At 44.6% G+C, this 20,650-nt stretch overlaps 1 protein-coding gene across 1 annotated transcript in view; it reads left to right on the top strand.

Moving 5' to 3' along the window:
* The window catches only part of fam172a (family with sequence similarity 172 member A), a 123,080-nt gene that overhangs the window by 57,254 nt on the left and 45,176 nt on the right, over positions 1-20,650 (top strand). Inside the window, exon 7 of the mRNA XM_044025939.1 lies at positions 6,764-6,982. Within this exon, the coding sequence (XP_043881874.1) occupies positions 6,764-6,982 (219 nt within the window). The remainder of the gene's footprint in view (positions 1-6,763; positions 6,983-20,650) is intronic.

The following is a 20,650-nucleotide window of genomic DNA, read 5'->3' as shown; positions in this document are numbered from 1 at the left end:
TTTCCTCTGTGTGCTGAGGTCTCTTCCTTCCTCACTGTATCCGTGTATGTACCTAGCACATAATATTAGAGCACACTGTACATTTTTATCAATTTATTAAGCAACATGATTTGATTATCCATTGGCCCCGAGACATGACTCACAGTTTAACTGTTAACAGATTTAACTGTGAAATATAAAATGCGACGCTCGGCGGCCGCGGAGTCGACCACACATCTGGTCAGTCGGCTCCGAGATCTGAAGTGTCGCTGGGTTTACATGCTTTGCAAATGACACACAAGTCTGTAAAGGTGCAGGGGAGAAGGGGTGTGGGGGGGTGGGAAGAAAAAAATAAATTGATAAATGACTTGTGTAACATTTACTTGCACAATCGATAGCTCTGACAATTTCCACCTGGACGGTGATTAATGCTACATCCACCCTCAATCTAGCAACCCCCAACGCCACACCTCCCTCTGTGTGTGTCGTGCTGAGAACAGATGAAGCAGGCCTCCCAACTCCACTGCTGAGTGTGTGTGTGTGTGTGTGTGTGTGTGTGGCAGCAGTGTCTGTCCCCACACTTGGATGCTTGATCAACCATCGAGCATAAATAGTGGCTGAACAAAATTCACAGGCTCACAGCCATTGATGATGGTAAATAATCGCCACGTAAACTGACTCTGGCATCGCACCGAGCGGGAAACTCCGCAGCGTTTGTGCGAAAGTCTTCGCGCCTTTCCGGCGAAAATAGACAGGTCGAGGCGAGGTGAGACAGGAAGAGAGAGAGAGAAATGGAAAGTGAAACAAAGGGGGAATAAATGTAAATGTGAGCATGAAGAGAAGCTGAGGCGTGAGGGATCAGACGCGGTGCTATTCTCTCTCTCCACACTTCCACCACCCACACCACGCCGCTCCACTTTGAACTCACGTATAAATATTCAGCTCCACATATGAACGCCACCTAAATGAGCCTCGACATTAATGCCAAGGTTAAAAACCTCGGCCGCCATGCTACAAACACGACGACTAGACTAGGCTGCAGAGGTTAGCCTCGGAGTCTGACCCAAACTATTTGTGCTCATTAAGATCAAGAGAAAAGATAATCATTACCACAGTCTTATTTACTTTGACCAAATTAGTGTGCGACTACATTAGCGCGAGCAAAACGCACGCACAACACGGTCTTTGAACTTGAAGGGGAAAAAAAGTTGTCTTTTAAGGGAACTTAATTAAATGTGCACCCTTGCAGTGGGCAATTTGTTCAAAATTAACTCAGGTGGGAAGACGGAGTTTGCCTCACTTTTCCTGCGTAAACGTTTGTGTTGGCCCGGTCACTTGATTGCGTGAACACACAGGGATGAGGACTGAAGGTTGAGCGTTTGTATGTTGTGTTAGCATTCTGATTTTCAGTGTGTTTTCATTTCAGCTCGTTATCTTTTTAGTGTTTTACTCAAGCAGCCGGAGATTAGTATTGAACTGAAATTCCTTTGTGATATGGATTTGAAATTCCTCTGTATCAGTGGCACCTTGGGAGTTCTCGACAAACCAGTAGGCTCGCGGCACACGGCGACGCTTGGGATTGGCCAGGAGACTCGGAGCTCATTCTTCAAGTGCACAGAAAAAATGCGAGAGCAGGAAGTTGCTGCATGTCTGAAAAAATCTACGTCAAAATATCAGTGTAGAATTCCACATATTGCCCTTAGTAAGATAAGTAACATGTTGATCCTTTAAGTACTTGCGTAACCACTTGGGCATCAAGGGGATGATTGACAGGGTGATGACAGTCCAGTCTCATCACCACATACAGTTTGTGTCTCCGCGGTACAGGAACTACTCCTCCCTCCTTCTCTCAGAGAAACATAGCTGAGTGTGCGGTGAGTATGGATGGGTGGTGGTGGTGTGTGTGTGTGTGTGTGGGGGGGATTTTCCAGACTGGTGCTGTTAAGATGAGAAAGGGGGCACCGTGACTTAATCTGACAGTACTGTGCGATCTGTGTGGTATGTCAGCCTCAGGGAGAAAAGAGAGTGGAGGAAAAAAGGGAAGGAGAGAAGAGAGAGAGCGAGAGAGAGAGAGGGGGATCGGATGGATAAAGGGGCCCTGCATGCAAGAAAAGCTCACGTAGAGACCGAGACAGACAAGGTCACACAGAGCAGGGTGGCCCTGACAGAGAGGGAGAGGACGAGTGCACTGGTTATTACAGTATTTACCGTCCCGCTCGGCTCCTTCATACCTCTTGATTTCATATATAGTTGTGTTTTTCTCTGTCTTTTCTCTGTCTATTGACTTCATAGTTTCAACATTAACTAGTGTTAGATAGTTAGTTCACACAATGCTGATTAGGCCCGACAGCACTGACAGGTGCACACAGGAAGTGATTCATTTTACGTCGAGACAGACGGAGCCAACTTTTGCAACTCTTCCTGTCCCCGCCCGCTCATGCACTCCTGCTGCATACGCACAAACGCTCCCTCTGTCAGGTCTGATAGTTTTGCTCGCCGGAGGTCGTTTTGAGATGGAATACGCAGCCGAGGCAGAATACGCACTGCAGCTTTAAGTGTGATTTCATTGTGATGCTAAGACTTTGCCCCGTGCTTATTTTCCACCTTGGCCTTTCTTCTCTGTTCAGACCTCAAACCCAACTGTAGCCTGCAGACATCCCTCCCTCCCTCCCTCCCTCCCTCCTTATTCTCTTCCTTCCCCTCCTCCTCCTCCTCCTCATTGGGTCTGTTCTGCTGGGTGACCCTTTCCTCCCTGTCAGTCAAAGCCCCGGCAGCAAATCAGGCGCCGCGTACTGCTGAAACAAGGAAGTGGAGCGAAAAGGCGGCGGAGAGAAGGGAATCGCCGCTCGCCCCGATCCTAACAGCTCCCTGTCAGAAAGCGAACAAAGTGAGAGCTGCCCCAAGAGCCAATTCCAGTCGACACCCTATAGATTACACGCCGATTCTTGTGACGCAAGATGCGTGGGTCCGCAAATGTATTGAAATACCTGTATAATGAGAAGGACGGCATTTACACGCTCCCCTTTCAGAACACAGCCGCACACACACACACACACACACGCCCTCGAATCCATACAACCATCCACTTTTCTCACCGCATGCACCCGTGACCGCTATCAGCCGAGCTTTGTACCTGTCAAGTGCTGTCCTTTTCCCTGTGCCCAAAGCCCTGCTCACTACATGAGAGCTCTCACATCAAAGCGTCGCCGAGCTCCACACGCACAGATGAAACACCCTCTCACCGCGGCTGCCTCTCTCCCCTGCTCCCGCACATTAGACACATTTCATTTCATTTCATTGCAACGGCGGTGGAAGAAAAATAAAAAAAATAGAGGTGCCGCTGTCTTAAAGGGACGTCTTATTTACTCTCCCTCGCGTCCGTGTCGCCGTCCACTGTTCCTTTTTTAAAAACCATGCAAATGGAGGAGAGAATAATGATCTATTACGCACCCGAGTCTTCTACAGCAGTCAGGGCACACCAGTGTCGTCATAGTGTGCACATGTATGTCCAGGTTTATGATAACGAAATTTAGAATGATTCAAACCCATATAGAGCTAGTGAGGCGTGTTTGTGGAGTGTGGAGGAAGAGTTTCATCACCACGATGAGACAAGCCGCGGTCTCCGTAGCAGCGGCAGCCTTTGTTGTGCTATCTGGCGCAGGACAAGGCCGACAAAGGAGCGCTAAGGAGAGTCCGGAGCAGGGTGATGGGGGGTCTTACTGGGGTCGGGGGCGACCCTCTTGACCGCTGGCCCCAGGGCAGAGACTCAGTGTGGTGGTGGCACAGGGGCACCCGCGGGGCATGGGAAGAGACAAGAGCGACCCAGCAACCAGAGGACTGTGTTGTGTGTGTGTGTGTGTGTGTGTGTGTGTGTGTGTCTGCTTTATGTGAGACACACTGTGTGTGTGTGTGTGTGTGTGTATAGGACAAAGGCAAAGTGACCCGGTGTTAGCAGAGTGTGAGAGAGATTTAGCGGCATAAAAAGCAGGCTGACCCAAGGTTTGCAGTGTGCGTTTGTGTAAGATTCACACTTTGACAGCTCGTCACAAAACAAAACAGATTTAGCAGGTGTATCCAGTCCAGTGTGTGTGTGTGTGTGTGTGTGTGAGAGAGAAAGAGACTTGACAGTTGGCTTGAAACACAAAGACTAAATGACCTAAGTTTAGTCTCTACGACAGAGAGATTTAGCCGTCACAAAACAACACAGGGACTGGGATAATAACCGTGAGCTCTGTGGGAGCAGTGAGTTCTGTGGGATTCGGACAAAGCGGTTTTTATTTGCGTCTCTTAAAACATTTCATATATCGTGTTTAATGTTTAGTCTATTTGATAACTCCAACACATTATAATTCTGCATTATTTACACGAGGAAATCATCATTTTATAAATCAAATAATCCAAAAAAACATATTTGAATGGAGATTAAAAAAAAAAAAAGGTCTTTCCTGTGTGCAGTCCACCAGCACCAGGCTGGCGGTTGATGGAGTGAAGAATAAGGGGAGGAAATGACTCGAGCTGGTGTCGAGACACCAACGCGGACCCCTCAGTGTTGGAGTAAATGATTGCTTCCGACAGAGACGCAGTCAACGTTGCTCTAAATACACCGATGTCCTTCTGGGTGACTGGACGGCTGAGAGGGTTAGCACTGTTAGCTCGCATAGGCTATAGGCCACTACAAGGTTAGCATGAGGACACTGAGGGCCACAAACACTGGGCCCCTTGAGGTTAGTATAAGTCCATTTGGGGCCAGAAAGCAGCGGTGAGCGTATAAGAGACTATTTAGAAGAAAAGTTGAAACCGTTAACTTTTGGCCTTGTGGCTCAGGATTAGAGGAAAGGGGATATGCACTCAGTGATGAAGTGCATTATTTATTTTGTTGTTTTAGTTTTCTGAATTTTATATTTCATTCAGTTCAAATCTTCTTTTATTTTTTTAGTATAATGTTGTTGCCATATAAATGTGAGCTGGCTCTTGTTAGTTATTTTATCAGGCTGCCACCAGTGGGCAGTGGCACAAAGCTGGTGTGGATGTGGTGAGGCTGCATCTCTATCACTGACTGTTTTATCATTTTAACAAACTCTCTCTGATTTCTGCTCTCTGCTTCTCACTCTTTCACTCTCTTTTTCCTTCCGGCGATTCGTCTTTCTGAACGTCTGAATATCTCTGTATTAGTGCGCAGATGTCTCTGTGATGTCAATTTATTATTTATTTTATATATATTATTATTTTTTTTATTGCATTCTCACACATAATATACTCATTTGGGGATAAAAAAAATAAAATAAAAAAAAAATTAGCAGATATTACATGGGCTTTTAAATAATTCTTTACATTTTTGCGATTAGGTTTACTGTGTTGTTTTTTTTTACATTTTCAAAAGAAAACACGTTTCTTTTCTCAGGGTTGATCATTTCTCGAACGCAGATTTTTGCATCACAATGACACCGAGCGAGGGAAGAATGTCCAAATGTGAAAGGGAGTGAGAATCAGACTAATTTTATAATCCGAACAAGTGTGAAAGTGTCATTTTGCTGTTGTCAACACACGGCAGGTGCGAAGGGAAAGGGGTGTGTGGCAGGTTTGATGTCGGTGGGCACAGGAGGACACACACACACACACATGCTGCGTCAACGCAAGACGAGCACACAATGTGTTAACACTTATTAAGAAAAGAGGAGACGCGAGCGATGGCGATTTGCAGTGAACGCCGAGCTCCGCTGCCTCTTTCTACTCCCTCTTCTTCATCTCCTAAAGGTCTTTTTTGTCAGCACCACTGATATCTTTCCTTCTCCTTAGTGCCGGGACTCGTCTGTGATGTGTGTGTTTGCACAGGCTTGTACCCATGAGTTTTCCGTGGTGAGTGTGTGTGTGTGTGTGTGTGTGTGTGTGACTTCAGTGAAACAGGAATCCCTCCATTTCCTGCTTTAGTTTCAGAGAGCTTGTGACAATAAACACAGTTAATTAAAAGTTGAAGAAGTCACTTCAGGCTACAGGAAAACTTCCCTTTATCCACAGTATGTTTCCCTTCTGTCATTAGTTTTTAATAATCACTCGGGTTTGTGTTCTGTTACATTCTTCCCTCTCTTTTATTTCTTCATTTTTTTGAAGTAAGACTATGATTATTTATTGTATTCATTCAAATTCTTCTTTTTTAATTTGACAGCAATTTTTTTGAACGGCTTTTATTATCTTTAAAGTCACAGCCACCTACACACACACACACAGAGATGCAGCTGCAGCCAACTCTTTTGTTGAGTAATGGTGGAATCGATTGAGTTTCATATTAAGTGACAATTGGCCTTTGGAGTTACTAAATGCTACTCACTGACTGAAACCACTGAATTCTGAACCCTCGTTACTGATACACTCTCCATTCTCTCACTCTGCCTTTTCTTTCGGAGTGAATTCACAGCTGTAGCTTTTAACTTTACACATTTTGTAGTGAATATTGTCTTTTTTGCTCTCCGATAAAAGAATGTTCTACTTGAAAAATGACTGAATTACATTCAGAGTTTAGATTTTTAAGTGCGAATTGATGAATGCATTTATTTGTAACAAAGAAATATCACAACAAAATGAAGGGATCTAAATTAAAGTGAAACAGAAACACATATACAGTAAGAAGGACGTTGTTCTGTGTAGGAAAGTGTAAATTATGTTTAATTAATACAGGAAATAAATAAAAATAAAAACACTTTTTTTTTTTTTTAAATTGTCATATAAAAAAATAAATGTTTAAAATGTCTGATGATATATGTACAATGACGTTTCTTCTCCTTGTCAGGACGGCTACGGCGTGATGGTGCTCAACCCGAACGAGAACTACCTGGAGGTGGAGAAGCCGACCGCGTCCAGCCCGCTGCCCTCGCCCACCGAGCCCACGGACGAGCCTGCGGAAAAGAGGGAGCGCAAAGACGACAAGGAGAGCAAAAAAAAGAGGGAATTCTACGAGAAGTACCGCAACCCGCAGAAGGAAACGGAGACCGAGCGGATACCTATACGGGTACGTTGGTGGAGGAACAAAAGGAATATGTTGAATCAAAAAAAAAAAAGAAACAGGCGTGATGATGTAGGCGGACAGAGTGACAGTTTAGGGTCATCAGAGGTTGGGCTAGCGACTTAGGTGAGAAAAATGGGAGGGAGGAATTTGGGCAAGTTTGGAAGAGACAACAGAGGAAGAAGGTGCAGGAGGAGGAGGATGGGAGGATGGGAGGCGGCTATAGCCGAGGAAGCGAGAGAAGGAAATGTTAGGCAACAAGGGATGAAGGGAGGATGGGAGGCAGAGGGAGAAAGAGAGGCTCTTGTGTGGTCAGCCTGTGTGTGAAGAGGTTGGCCGTGCTCCAGTCGCCTCTTAGTGAGCAAGTGTTAACCACATGGCTACCTCCCTCCCTCTCTCCCTCTTCCTCTCCTTCTTTCCCTCTCTCTCTCTCCCTTCTCTCTCAGATGGTGGGCTGGTCAGTGCCACTCTGGCCCTTCACTCTTGTTGACCGCTGGGATTATTATCTCGCTAACACACACTGTGCAAACACACTGCAAAATTCTTATCATGTTACACGGACTGTACACCCTCTAATCATACACCCACGCACACACACACACACACACACACCTATCACCGCCAGTTTACCTTGTGGTCAAACACACAAAGACCCCCACACACACACACCCCTCATTTGCATAAATCGAGTTTTATTGTGAAAATAAATATTGCCAAATTGATTGAAATTAAAACACTGTTGTCCTCTTCATAGATTCTTTCATCGCTGCCAACAACATTCATAATTCACAGCTCGCTCCCGTTTGCTCCAGTATCTTTTACTCTGGAACTCTTTTTTTTCAATTTAGACATTTAAAAACTCATTTATCTTTGATTTTGTTGCATAGTAAAGTTCCCACGTGGATTATAACTGTGTCACACTTTGGTTGATGGCCGTACCATCACAATAATGTGTGTGCGTGTGTTTTATTTTCCACTTCTTTAGGACCTTTTCTGACATAAACACTGATCTTGCCGGGAGTAGTCGTCCTCATGGAGACCAAAACCTGGTCCTAATGAGGCAGAACCTCATTACTGAGGAGTTAATGGAGTTTTAGAGCTAATATTTTTGAATTGTGGTTAGGTTGAGGTGTGGGTTTGACATTAACTGATTGTAACGTAAGATTTTTAGCCGCTGGGTGCAGGCGGAGATTTGGTTTAACGCGCTTCAACAAATGGGTTGAATTCCCTTTGTTTATTGTTAATTTGTTTCCAGGTGGATGCAGGTATTTGTAAAATTATATAGCGATGAGTCTTTTAAAGACCCGATAATCAGGATATATGATTGGAAAAGTTGTCGGCGCCGAAATCTGTTAATTTAGTGGCATTATGGGAAAATAATCAGGTTTCTGTGAATACAGTTCTTATGGGGACATGTTTCAAGATAAGGATTAGGCAGGTGTTGGTTATGGTTTAGTCAGCCTCAAGGAAAATAATATGTCAAAGTGCATGTGTGTGTGGGTGTGGGTGTGAAAGACAACAGTCTCTGTTGCAGGGTTATAGGGTTGCTGTGGGACAAGGAGTCAGTGTGTGTGAGCTGTCAGCGTAGGCTTTAAATTCTCACCCCCTCCCCTGCCAACACACGTGCACGCTGCTTCACCATCATTCAGCTGCTTTGCACTCTCCGACACAAAGGCCTCACAGTCGAGTCCACCGTGACTTAACAGTAAATCGTATATGTCTTCTTCTCTTTCTTTTTAAAAAAGCTAATCATACACACCTGTACACCTGCCCACAGTGGTACCTGTTGATCCTAGTTGAGGTCAGAAGAGACAAAGCAGATTAGTTGGACCAAAGCTATAATAACTCAAAAGAAATTGATGTGATGTGATGTGATGACTAAAAATCTGGACCACTGCCTTTACTTGTTGCAGACCGTGTGCATCCTTTGCACAATCCTCTATCCACTGCCATATTCCCAGCATGATAATGCAGTATGTCACAGAGTGCACCTTTGGGATGCAGCAAAATCAATGTCTAACTGTCAAAGTGGAGTAGAATCTTAAATACTGGACAGTTTGACAGCCCTTTTGACAGGATTTTCACCGCTCATAAAGACCGGAAAGGAAAAAAAAGGACTTGCAAAACTGGAACTCAAACAAGTATCAGCTCAGGGACATTTTCTTCTCCTTTAAACATAAAAAACCCTGCACAACGTTCTCTGTCATGACACCTTTAAATGGATTAAATATCTTAACTTTATCTGTTTGGTTTTCCGTGGGGGTGATGGAGAAGCATTTCAGCCAAATACACTTGTCCTTTATAGATGCAGGGATTGAGGAGACACAGGATAAAGATCAATGGCCGAGCAGCTCAGCTCTGTGTTGTTGCCCCTTGAATTTTGACCTGCGACCCCCGGATTCAGCCGCATGTTGTGTGTGTGTGTGTGTGTGTGTGTGTGTGTGTGTGTGTGTGTGAGAGACCTCGCCTCTGTCGGCCACAACAGCGGTGTCACTCACCAGAGTTGTGCCGCTGTGCAACCTCGGAGGAAGCTGTAACAAACACACACACACTTATATGTATACTGTAGAGTATAAAAATGAAGGGTGTTTATACATTACAGTACAGTAACAGTGTGGTAATAAGTTGGTAATAACAGGGAGGTAATACTATGGTACAACCATCTTATTTCTATTGCAATTTCCAGCTTTGTAATTATGAATTAAAACTGAATGTCAGTGAAAAGCTGCTGTAATCAGTGTGATACTTTCGTATAGGAAAAATTCCTAATTATCATATTAGAATGTTGAAATCCATCCCCTCTTATGTCCCACTCGCTGTTTTCTTTCTTTTTACCAAGTTACTATGTTGCACCTTGTATAGGGAAACAAAGCCGTATTAGTATTACCATAATGTTGCAAATATCACCATACTTTTTACATTATTGTTCCAGTACTGTAATGTAAAGTGTTTCTCCTTTGCCTCTTATAGTCGGGGGGGGTGGGGTGGGGGGGTGTAGGCAGTGGATCAAAACAAAACTCTCATGCAGGGCTGTTTTCATCTCTCTCTCTCTCTCTTTTTTTTGTTTTTTAACAACACCCACCAAAGATCTGTACACTCTGCACACACACAGGCACACACTTACACATCCAAAAACCTTTTTTTTTTATTCACTACACCTCTCACTGTAACTCCAGCTGAGCTGCCAGACCACCTGCACGCAGCCACTCAGAAACAAACGCACCCAATAAATGTACCGACTCTTAAAATATAATAACGTCCGACGAGACGCGGGACAAAATATTCTAAATTTGAATGAACACCTGGCTTGTTCTGTACTTTTTTGTTTTGTTTTGACTCACAACGATCGACACACACACACACACACACACACACACACACACACACACACACACACACACACACACACAGCAGCCCCCTCATAGAGTTGAGTTGATTAATACGCTTCCTTACACACATTAATAAGCTCTTAACTGCTTTTAGGATTCTTACTTTTTAGCCCTGGGTTCATAGTGTGCAACCTCTCAACCTTATCTAATCCCTCTCCTCTGCTCCACGTCACACACCACTGGGCCATTTTAAAGGGGGGATGTTGATTGAGGACAGAATGGAGGGATAGAAAGTGTGATAGGAGGGATGCTGATGATGATAGTGGGCGGTGGTGGTGGGGCAGTTCCTTAGCACTTTGCCATATAGAAGTTTGGGAGTTCACTTTACTCTGAATTTTAGCAGTAATCCAGTTAGCTATTTTCTGTCAGCCAAGCGGAGGAATGGCAGGAACAAAAGGCACATTCATGGGCTTAAGAAGCTTCCAAAGAGTTCACCCAAGGCTGGCTGGCTGGGATTAGGCCAGCAGGCCCTGGAAAGACGGAGGGTGGTGTAGGCGGGGGGAGTAGAGCTTCACCTTTTTTTCAGCACCACTTATTTTTATAAATGATAGGAATAGATTGACTGATTGGCCCTCGCTCCAAGAGCATTTTGAAGTTGGGAGTGAGTGAGTCGGACTATGTGGCTAAAGATGGGTATCTAGATAAACATTTTTATTATCATGTAATTATCATGAATAAATGTCAGAGTGTTAATGACTGATTTATGCCCTTAAGTGAAAATTGAGGAGTAATTTGTGGTTTAAAACTTTTTTAATGGAAACATATCTGGGCTACAACAGTGATTACATGTGTCATACACGTCAACATGTGTTTCTGCATAAACACAGTGATGTACGCTATATGGACACGAGTATTTGGCCACACCTGTTAAGTTTTGACACCAGGTGTTTCAATCAGCCCTCTTATCTCCACTGAAGGACAAACGTAATGCTTCAGCATACTGAGACATTTTGGACAAAGCTATGCCTGAGGAAGGCCCAGTTCTATTCCAACATGATCTCAACCCCATCGAGCGCCTTCGGGATGAACTGGAACGGCGATTCTGAGTCAGGTCTTCTCGTCCGACATCAGTGCCCGACATCAGTGCCCGACCTCATCAATGCTCCACAGAATGAATGAACACAAATTCACATAGAAACACTTCAAAATCTTGAGGAAAGACCTCCAAGAAGAGTGGAAGCTGTTATAGCTGGGTAATAACCTAACCTACCCATAACCCTTGTCTAACCCTTGTCTCCCTCTAGGACAAGGTTGTTCTCCTTGTTGCTGATGGTTTTATGTGCACCCAAAAATGGTGGACAACACCATCACCCTCACTTTAGCAACATTAGCAACTCTTGCTATGTTGTTAGCCCTGGCAGACACAGCTCTGCTAGCCTCAGGTAGCCATACCTCCAGCACCTATCGCCTGCTGTGGAGCGTCAAAGCTGTCAAACATAAGGCACATCCTATATTTCTCTCGCACTAATCTTCAGCGCTACGTCAGGAAAGAGAGCTGTTTGTGTTTGACTGAGTGTGGAGGACACTGAATGTTTTAACAATGACATCTCTCCACTTTTCTCTACAATTACTCATTTGGCACAATCACGCCACAATGGGAGTGCTAGTTTTACCACTCGAGGCCTTTTTATTATTCCTCTGTGTTTAACAGTTTTGCCCCCCCCTCCTCCTCTTCTGGTCAGAGTTGATGTCAGACTTTCCTCTTAAGGGTGGGAAACAATTTCTTTGTGATGTATGAGGGCAAACTGGAGGTCTTGTACTATCGCATACTTATCTGACTCTTGTGGACTGTAGAGAGTGTGTATGAGTATCCATTATTTAGCCCACTGCCTCTCCAAGAGCCATTATTCCCAGCTGCAGCTGTCCACAGGGGCCGGCTGAAATCCATGTCCTTGTCTGTGCTCAGCAGATGATGCCCTGTATCCACCATGTTCTCGCTGCACTACAACATCCTGAGGATTCACTAATGTATGTGCACACACCCACAGAGCAAAACTTGATTATAAACATTAAGACATGGACACACCAACATGAACACAGGTAATTGCATTTGACACGGCTCCACAGTATTTCTCTATGGAAGTGGGTTTATTTGCGCTTTGTCACCTTCACCCCTTTGCCCCAAACTGTGGTCCACAAGCAATTACACAGACAGGGTTTATTTGACCTCTGGCCTGTGGTTGTGCCAAAAGGTATGGCTCAGCATTTCCAAGGACAGGTAGGGACTTGATTAACCTCTCAACTTGGTCAGAGGAGCAGTCAATGACCAGGGCTAGAGGGCAGCTGACCTTCTTGCTGCACAGAACAAATTGGCTAGATGCCATCTTTATTTTTAGGTGTGTGTTTTTGTGTGAGTGTGGTGGAGAAAAGAAGGAAGAAGGGGGAAAAAAAAACAAACTGCAGTGTGCTGTGTTTTGCACCTGCTTTTAAATCAGTACATTTGACCTCTCAACGTTTTAAAGGGGGGTGAGTTCTATGATTTTTCAACCTGGACTCTATGTGTGCAACTGTCTAGGTGAATAGAGCTAATGCCTTGTTACCAATCAATGACTTGAATAGTTTTTATAAGAGAACTCAAGTTTTACAGCCAAGTGGAAAGGTTTAGCTTGATACAATACGGTACATTTGGGAACCTTTCTCTTGGAATACCAGAGTAAAATGGTACGGTTCAGGCCAGGCGGAGCTAGGCTGGCTCCACCCACAACAGTCAGCTTAAAAACGCCACTCCCTTGCGACGGGTGTTTCTTCAACACCCACAGTCTATTCTCATAGGAATGATTGTCGTCTTGTATAATATGGGATATAACAAGCTGCTGGATGTCCTACATTGATGTGTTGTTGTCTTGCTGTGTCGTGTTCAGTGTTGTCGTCTGTTGTAAAGGTACCATTCCCAGTCGAAATGCAAGCCTGACCCAGGGCTTTACTCTTCCAAACTGTACTAACCTTGATGGACACAACACAATGGATTGTGGTGATACAGCGTTGTGTAGGGTTGTGACTTTCATCCTGTGGGCGTAGACGCACAGCGTCCACAGTTACACCCCCAGTTTCCAGAATTTTGCGTCCTTGCGTTTCTTTGAACTCCGACTCAAACAAGTAGGGATGGCCCTCATCTTTATTGTCCTAATCGGCTACATAATGGCACTACAGCTTCACTAATGTCTTCATATTACAGCAACAATTTGAGCCATTTATTGACAAAAAAAACTTCCAGTGAACATAAGAATGTCACATTTGCCCCATGACATTACATCGTAGCCATAACTGCTCTGTTGCGACTGCCAGTAGAACTGATCTACTGGACCAGTTTCTGTAAGTATTATTCCACTCATTTGTAAACACAGAGTTTTAAAAGATCCCAGAGTTCCCCCTTTAAATTTTGTGCTCATCTGTGTGTGTGCGAGCCTTCCTGAATATGTGTAGTGCATAACTCTGTGTGTGTGTGTGAACACATACCTGTGTGATTGTGTGTTTGCTCAAGGCAGAACCCGTGTAGCTGGTCTCAGATCCCTGCTCCCAATCTTCTAGTCAGGTCAACCATCAAACACATCCATCCTGCCCTCCCTCGCACCTCCCCACCTTCTGAGCTCCCTCCTCCCCTCCCTGCTTCCCGTCTTCCTCCTGCCTCTTCATCTCTCCTCTCTCCCTCTGTCTTTTCTTTCTCTGCACACCAAACGCTGTTGTGGCCCCGAATAAACGCACATACACACATACATACACACACGTGCGCGCACGCACACAGCACCTCAGGGTCACGCAGGAACAAACAGAGCCTTGTCTGGCTGCCTGCTCTCCTTTGCCTTATGTCAATTAAGGGCTCGCAGTAATTTCACCTGACAATCCGGGCGGCAGCACGAAGACTAGCCGAGATGTCACAGCGATGACCTTTCTGGCCCGCAGCCGCTCTTTTCTAATAAAGAATCTCACAAACCTGCAGCAACTTCCTTTGTACTTTGTTAATGAGTTATTGATTTGAAACAATGCCCTGGCAAATATTGTCAGAGCACACTGACCCCGCCAAGGTCATGCTATTTTATTGCATACAGTCTGAGCACGCTAATCTGCACGTGGGATGACATGTACGCTATTGTTTTTCTCTCTCCCCCCCTCTCTCTCTCTTTCTTTCTTTCTCTCTCCTTAACTCACTCTCTGTCCTCTGTACTTTATATACCCTCACTGCATGTTCAGTATAGTCTTATTCATACTTAAACAAGCCGGTATACTTACCTGTGATTTCTACACCCATGCAAGCACAGCTGCTAAATATGGGATTTCTGCTGTGTTTTCTTTTTGGGTTTTTTTTTGGCATCACCCACGTGCGAAAAGTGACGACAAGGACATGCCAAGAAGAAAATAAGTCGTAGGAATAAGAAAACAACAACACAACAGAGCTCTAAGACAGTGTTATAGTTGAAGTTAAAGTGAAGTTAATAAAAGACTTTCGTGGACGATGAATGCATGTCGCAGCGTTGCACCAGAGATGGAATTATTAATTGAAATGTATTTATTTGGATAAGCCCCTTAAGAATTTGCCAAAAATGTGCCATGCCTATGACAGTCATTTAACCTGAGAGTGAATGCCGACTGGTAAAAAAAAAACAAAAAACGCTTTAATCCCGGGATTAAATGTTTTTTTTGGCACATTCATTTCTCTGTCACATACAAGTTACACATGTTTTTCCACCTCGTTCTCCCGTTTCTCTCTCTTCCTCACTGACTTACTGCATTCGTCTGTTCTTGTACTTCATATCCCCTCATTGCAAAGAAATAAGACTCCTCCACATACATTTCTCTCTCTCTCTCTCACACACCTGCCAGCGTGACCCCCCCCCACCTCCTCCCCACGTGTTAGACGACTTACGCACATTTTCACCTCATTCTCCTTTTTCCCTCTTTTACTCTGCCCTTATATTTTATATCCCCTCATTGCAAAGTTAAGTAACACACCTGCATATACATGTCTCTCTCTCTCTCTCTTTTTCTCACCTCCCCCCTTACCCCACCTCCCCTGGAGTAAGACAACTTACACACGTTTTTCACCTCATTCTCCTTTTTCTCTCTCTCTTTCTCACATCATTATATTCCCAACTCTCCATAGGCACCGTACCTGCTAATTACCCACAATGCCACAGTCATTATTTTCCCATCTCTGCCGCTAATTTGCTCCATACCTTCCTTCCTTTCCCCCCACTCTAGCAGAACCATCAGGTCGCAGACAGCTCCTAGCTAACTTCACCTCCTCTCCGTCTGCCTTAACAGCCAATAAGGAAAGAAACAGAGACAGGAAGCGAAAGGAGAAGAAGGAAAGGAAGAAAAAGAAAAAGGATGGCGAAGGAGTACACATCCCAGACATTGATTAGAATGCAATTGCAAACAGGTGTCGTCAAGGGTCACGTTTTAATTGCGGGCGCGGAGACGTGTACGCAGTCACGCACATGCAGACCGACCCGCTCTAATAATCTAATTTCCAACACCAAACGTGTAATTACGCACATTGCTTACTTAATATTTAGTCATTAGACCAAATGAAAACAATCCTGCCCCGTGCTGATCACGATGGATTATCGTTTATAATGAGTCGAGATGGTTCAGTGGCCTGAGAGCAAGAGGAGACGGGGAGATGGAGTGTGATCGGTCAGTTTGTCCGACAGAGTTGAGTCGCGCGTGTTTATCTTTATTCCGGAGGTTTATTCCGGAGCTCCTGTGTAACGCGAGTCATTTCTTTCTCCCAATTCTTTTCGCCGGAAGGAACTCGTAAGATAATATTGTGTATAGTGTTTTTTGTGTGTTTCTGTTGATCCTGCCTCGGCACCTCACTCTCGCACCTTGAAATGCTTATTGACGTTATTTGGAAGACTGGAGCCAGAAGTTCAGACCCAGTAAAGTTGTTTAGGAATCCTGTGACACTGTTCTGACACTCCTGGCTCCCATTGAAAGATTTCCCAAGTGTGAAAGGTGGACTGGCTCTTATCCACTAGATTCCTTCCGGTCCTCACAGCTCACTCTCTCCTGACAAGAAGTCCCAGCTTCCTCAGAAATTTTTCCAAGGTTGTGTGTGTTTTAGATGACCGAGGAGGAGGAGCAGTGGGGAGGAGGAGGGAGGCCTGAAGCGGCTGTTTGTCAGAGTGTGTTGATGTTGTTAGATTCATTGTTTCCTGTGTTGGTCAGACACTGGGTTTGTGTTGGCGTTGTGGCTGTTATTCTGGCTGTAGCACACTCCTCTCATCCGCTTTCCCCTCTCTGCTTCTCATTACAATGAATAAACACAGGGCCAGTATTGGACCGGACAACTTCTGAAGAAACAGGAGTGTGTGTTTGTGAGTCGTACTCTGTGGATTTGAAGCAGTGGACCATGACTCTCTCTATGTGTGTGTGTGTGTGTTTAAGGGTGCAGGCAATTATGTGTGGCATTGAAATCGAGTGTGAGTTGTTATTGTGTAAGTAATGGAAAGATCTAAATTGAACAAATTCTTGAAACTAGACGGTTGGAAGCCGAGCACATCCAACAGTTGGAACCACTTACCGACCGATGCCTGGTCCAGCGCTCCCTTAAGATCACTTCGACTCACGCTGTGTGACACGACGCTAATAAACTGCGTGTACACGGTGCAATAATGACGCCAAGTGAACGGCAGGCTCAGGCATAAGTCAGCACAGAAGATAACACACTCTGACACTGAGATGTCATTCTAAATCTGTCAGTCAGAAAAAGTTCGGTGATGGCCTCTGTAAACCTCGATGTACTATCACCACGTTTTAGGAGCCTGACAACAACTGAGTGATGTACGCTGCACAGAGTTGCGTGGCAGGTTGTCTAACAGTTTTATAATCAGATTAAACACCCTTCTGTTGATTGGGGAGCAGAGACTTGCATAAAACCTAATTTCACCTACTTAGCGCTTTGTGGGTGTATACGCTTACACTGCCACTTTATTAGATACACTTAATCTGCTTGTCAACGCAAATATATCATCAGCCAATCACGTGGTCAAGATGAGCTGAAGTTCAAACTGAGCCTCAGAACGAACAAGAGTGTTTCAGAGACTGGTGGTTTGAAGAGAGTGGTCCAGTCGTCAACCGCTCATTACAAATGACCATCTCTGGATATAGACGTGCTAAAGCAGCAGACCACATCGCTTCTATCACTCCTGATCTCTCTGTACCTAATAAAATGGCCAGTGAGCGTATACTCAGTATCCGGCAGCCCATACATTATATTTGGCATGAGTTTTACAGACTGAGCAATCACCCCCAATCACCAGCTGTGTGATGGAGGTACTTACACAAGATTATACTGTTGCAGCTGTCGGCACAAGAGGTCACGATGACAGACAAACACAGTTCTGTTTGTGGTGTGAAGGTTCAAGCGCGTTTGTTTGTTTGTCTGTCTGTCATTGGCAGGCTTCCCTCGTGGGGATTGATTTTTTTTAGACTCAAGACCAGTCAATTGTCCAGTCAGGAGTCAAGGAGTCAAGATATTATGTACCCATTTAAGGAAAAGAGGATTTTTTTTTTACACAAACTAGTCTATTTCGAGACCTGTAGTCCTCTTTTAATTGGTCTTAATGAGACAGGAGAATGGTCAACATATAGGGATAAGATTTTGGTGACGTTGTAAGTCATTGCAGTATCCTATAAAGAATAGGTGTGTGTGTGTGTGTGTGTGTGCTGAACACACCTGTCAATCCCTTCACATGAACTGCTGCGTCTCTGCCAGACACGCTCAGAAATGTGATATAGCCTCCACAATGTGTATGGTGCACTCTTGCTCCCTTCCTCTTCCACTTTCTCTCTGCCTTTTTCCCGTTACTCTGTCGCCTTTCTCTCTCTCTCTCCCCCTCCACTCCTCCTCCCTCTGTGCCTCTCTCACCATTTTCATTTCTTTTTGATACTAGTTAGCTGTCAGCATCTGGAGACTGTCTCGTCCCGAGACTGTCCTCGGAGTAGATTTGTATTTCATATTCTCTGTGGGGACAGTATGGATCCCTATGTATGTAAACACACACAAACAGTGCACTCCCTCAAATGTCCCTTGACAGTCATGGCTGAAGGATGTTGGCAACAGGTGTGCAGTTGGGATGCTATTCTGACAGTGCTGGCAGATGCACTCGCAGCACACACACACACACACACACACACAAACAAACTGGAGGGAACTGTGGAAAAATAAATAAATAAATATATAAATAAATAAGCTAAGATACTGTGTGAGAGCTGGTGACAGGAAGACGGTCTCGCAGGGCGGAGAGTGTTCCACCGCAGCTAATTAACCCCAGGAAATAATTGCTACAATATGCAAATGCCGGTGCAGATAATTCACTACACTGCAATTGCCAGGTAGTCAGTCACTCTGTCGCCTGCCTCTGAGGGTGCAGGGTAAAGAAAGATAGTGTCCTGGTGTGAGTCTGTTTGTGTGCGAGGTTGGGTTAATGCAATCAGGAGTGCGAGGGGGACATATTTGCCACAATGAAGACATCAACTCCTTAAGTCGAGAGTATTATTCATCGTGTACAATGAATAAGAAACACCTTTGTTTTACTTTTATGGGGGAAGCACACGTGATGAGCAGATTATACTACTGACAGGCTTGTTTTTAAGTCTAATCTTACAACACATTGTTTTCTCTTTGGCTTTTACTATTTTTTTATTGTGTTTTATTTTACATTTTTATTGTGTCCAGCACTTGTCAAGTGTGTTGTCTTTAAAGTGCTTTGTAAATAAAGTTGGATTGGAAGTGCAGCAGGTACGAAACATACAGAACCACAGCGCACGATCCATCGCAGCGATCGCTGTTTCTTCTGTGACGTCAAAGGTCAACAGGAAGCTGATTCAGTGGCACGAGCTTATGGAGAGATACAGCGCCACCTATGGAGGCGGAGTCTAGCGTACACAGCCAATACATCGAAACTTTTTCGAGCTACGGCCGCGGCTCGACTAAGCTGAGCGTCGTGAGTCCGAGCAAAATGTCTGTCACGAAAAATAAGATACAAACTGATTTGGAAGTTTACACACATGCAGGAAAAGTGTTTTTGTACAGTAGCCGTAGCCTTTCCTTACGTCTCCATAGCGGACATTGTCACTAAAGAGTGGGTGGATAAGTGGACAAAACAGAGACGCAGTGTGAAGACAAACTAGAGGAATCAGCAGAGGAGAAAATAGAAGCTAGGTGAGAGGAAGAGGGACGAGGGAGGCTAATGAAATGGACTTCACAGATGAAGGGTGACACGGCGGAGGAGAGAGGAGGGGAGACTTCAAAGGACTTTGATGCCACAGCCTTTCAAACAGACAACTCTGCTCCAGCGGCCTGCCCCTCCGCACACACACAAGATAACACACACACACACACACACACACACACACGTCCGTGCACAGCACTGATGGCAGAAGGGCAGGGCAGAGCAGAGTTGCTTGCTCTTGCATCACACTGTGTGTGAATGGAAGTGGGTTCTGACACTCCAACCCCCACATGCTAATCTAGCAGTAAACACAAACACTCTGACAGGTTAATTTACCTCAAGACAAACACTGCAACAAAAACACACATCAGCACATCATCAGACAGTACAAGCACACACACACAGACACACACACACAAGTGAAAACCTCATCAAATCACAAGCTGCCTCACTTTCTTCTCAAAGTAAACACCACCATTTCTTTTTAAGTGCATATGTGTGTCCTGAATGTTGAGGTAATTATCTTCCTGTAATAATATACTGTATCACTTTGTAAAATACAAACAAATCCGCAAAGAGAAAGAGAGTTCTTTTAGACGTCCTCCTCTGTCCTTTACCTCATATCACTAATTATTTGTTTTGGCATCACACGGAAGAGTTGGACACTCAATTTATTAGATGAGGTTACATTATCTCCATAGTCCGCTAGTGTGTTTGTTCTCTCACTTTCCTTTCCTCCTTCTTCTTTGTTTTCATATGTACATATCTATGCTAATTAAGAGAATAGTGTGCGCTTGTGGGTGTTTATATACGACACATCGCATCACATCGCAGCGTGTGCTTTCTTTGGCACAGTATGCTGGGATACAGGTGTTTTTCTCGTGTGTAGTTTAACTTCGTGTGGCGATGCATTGTTGAACCGTGCAGATCGATAGGAAATCAAAGGCTAAAATCAATGTCACAAGTTCATTAACGGATCCCTGGTCCTTGTCTGTACTTTGGCTATTGTTCTCCCTGGTCCTGGACAAGCGCTGACATGTCTGCTTAATTAAACACATCTAGCTCTGTGTGTGTGTGTGTGCTGCCTGTTTGTGTATGCAGATAAGAAT

The sequence above is a fragment of the Solea senegalensis genome, linkage group LG5 (genome assembly GCF_019176455.1).
Source record: "Solea senegalensis isolate Sse05_10M linkage group LG5, IFAPA_SoseM_1, whole genome shotgun sequence".
Lineage (NCBI taxonomy): Eukaryota > Metazoa > Chordata > Actinopteri > Pleuronectiformes > Soleidae > Solea > Solea senegalensis.
The sequence above is the reverse complement of the archived record's forward strand: the minus strand, read 5'-3'. Positions and strand labels throughout refer to the sequence as shown.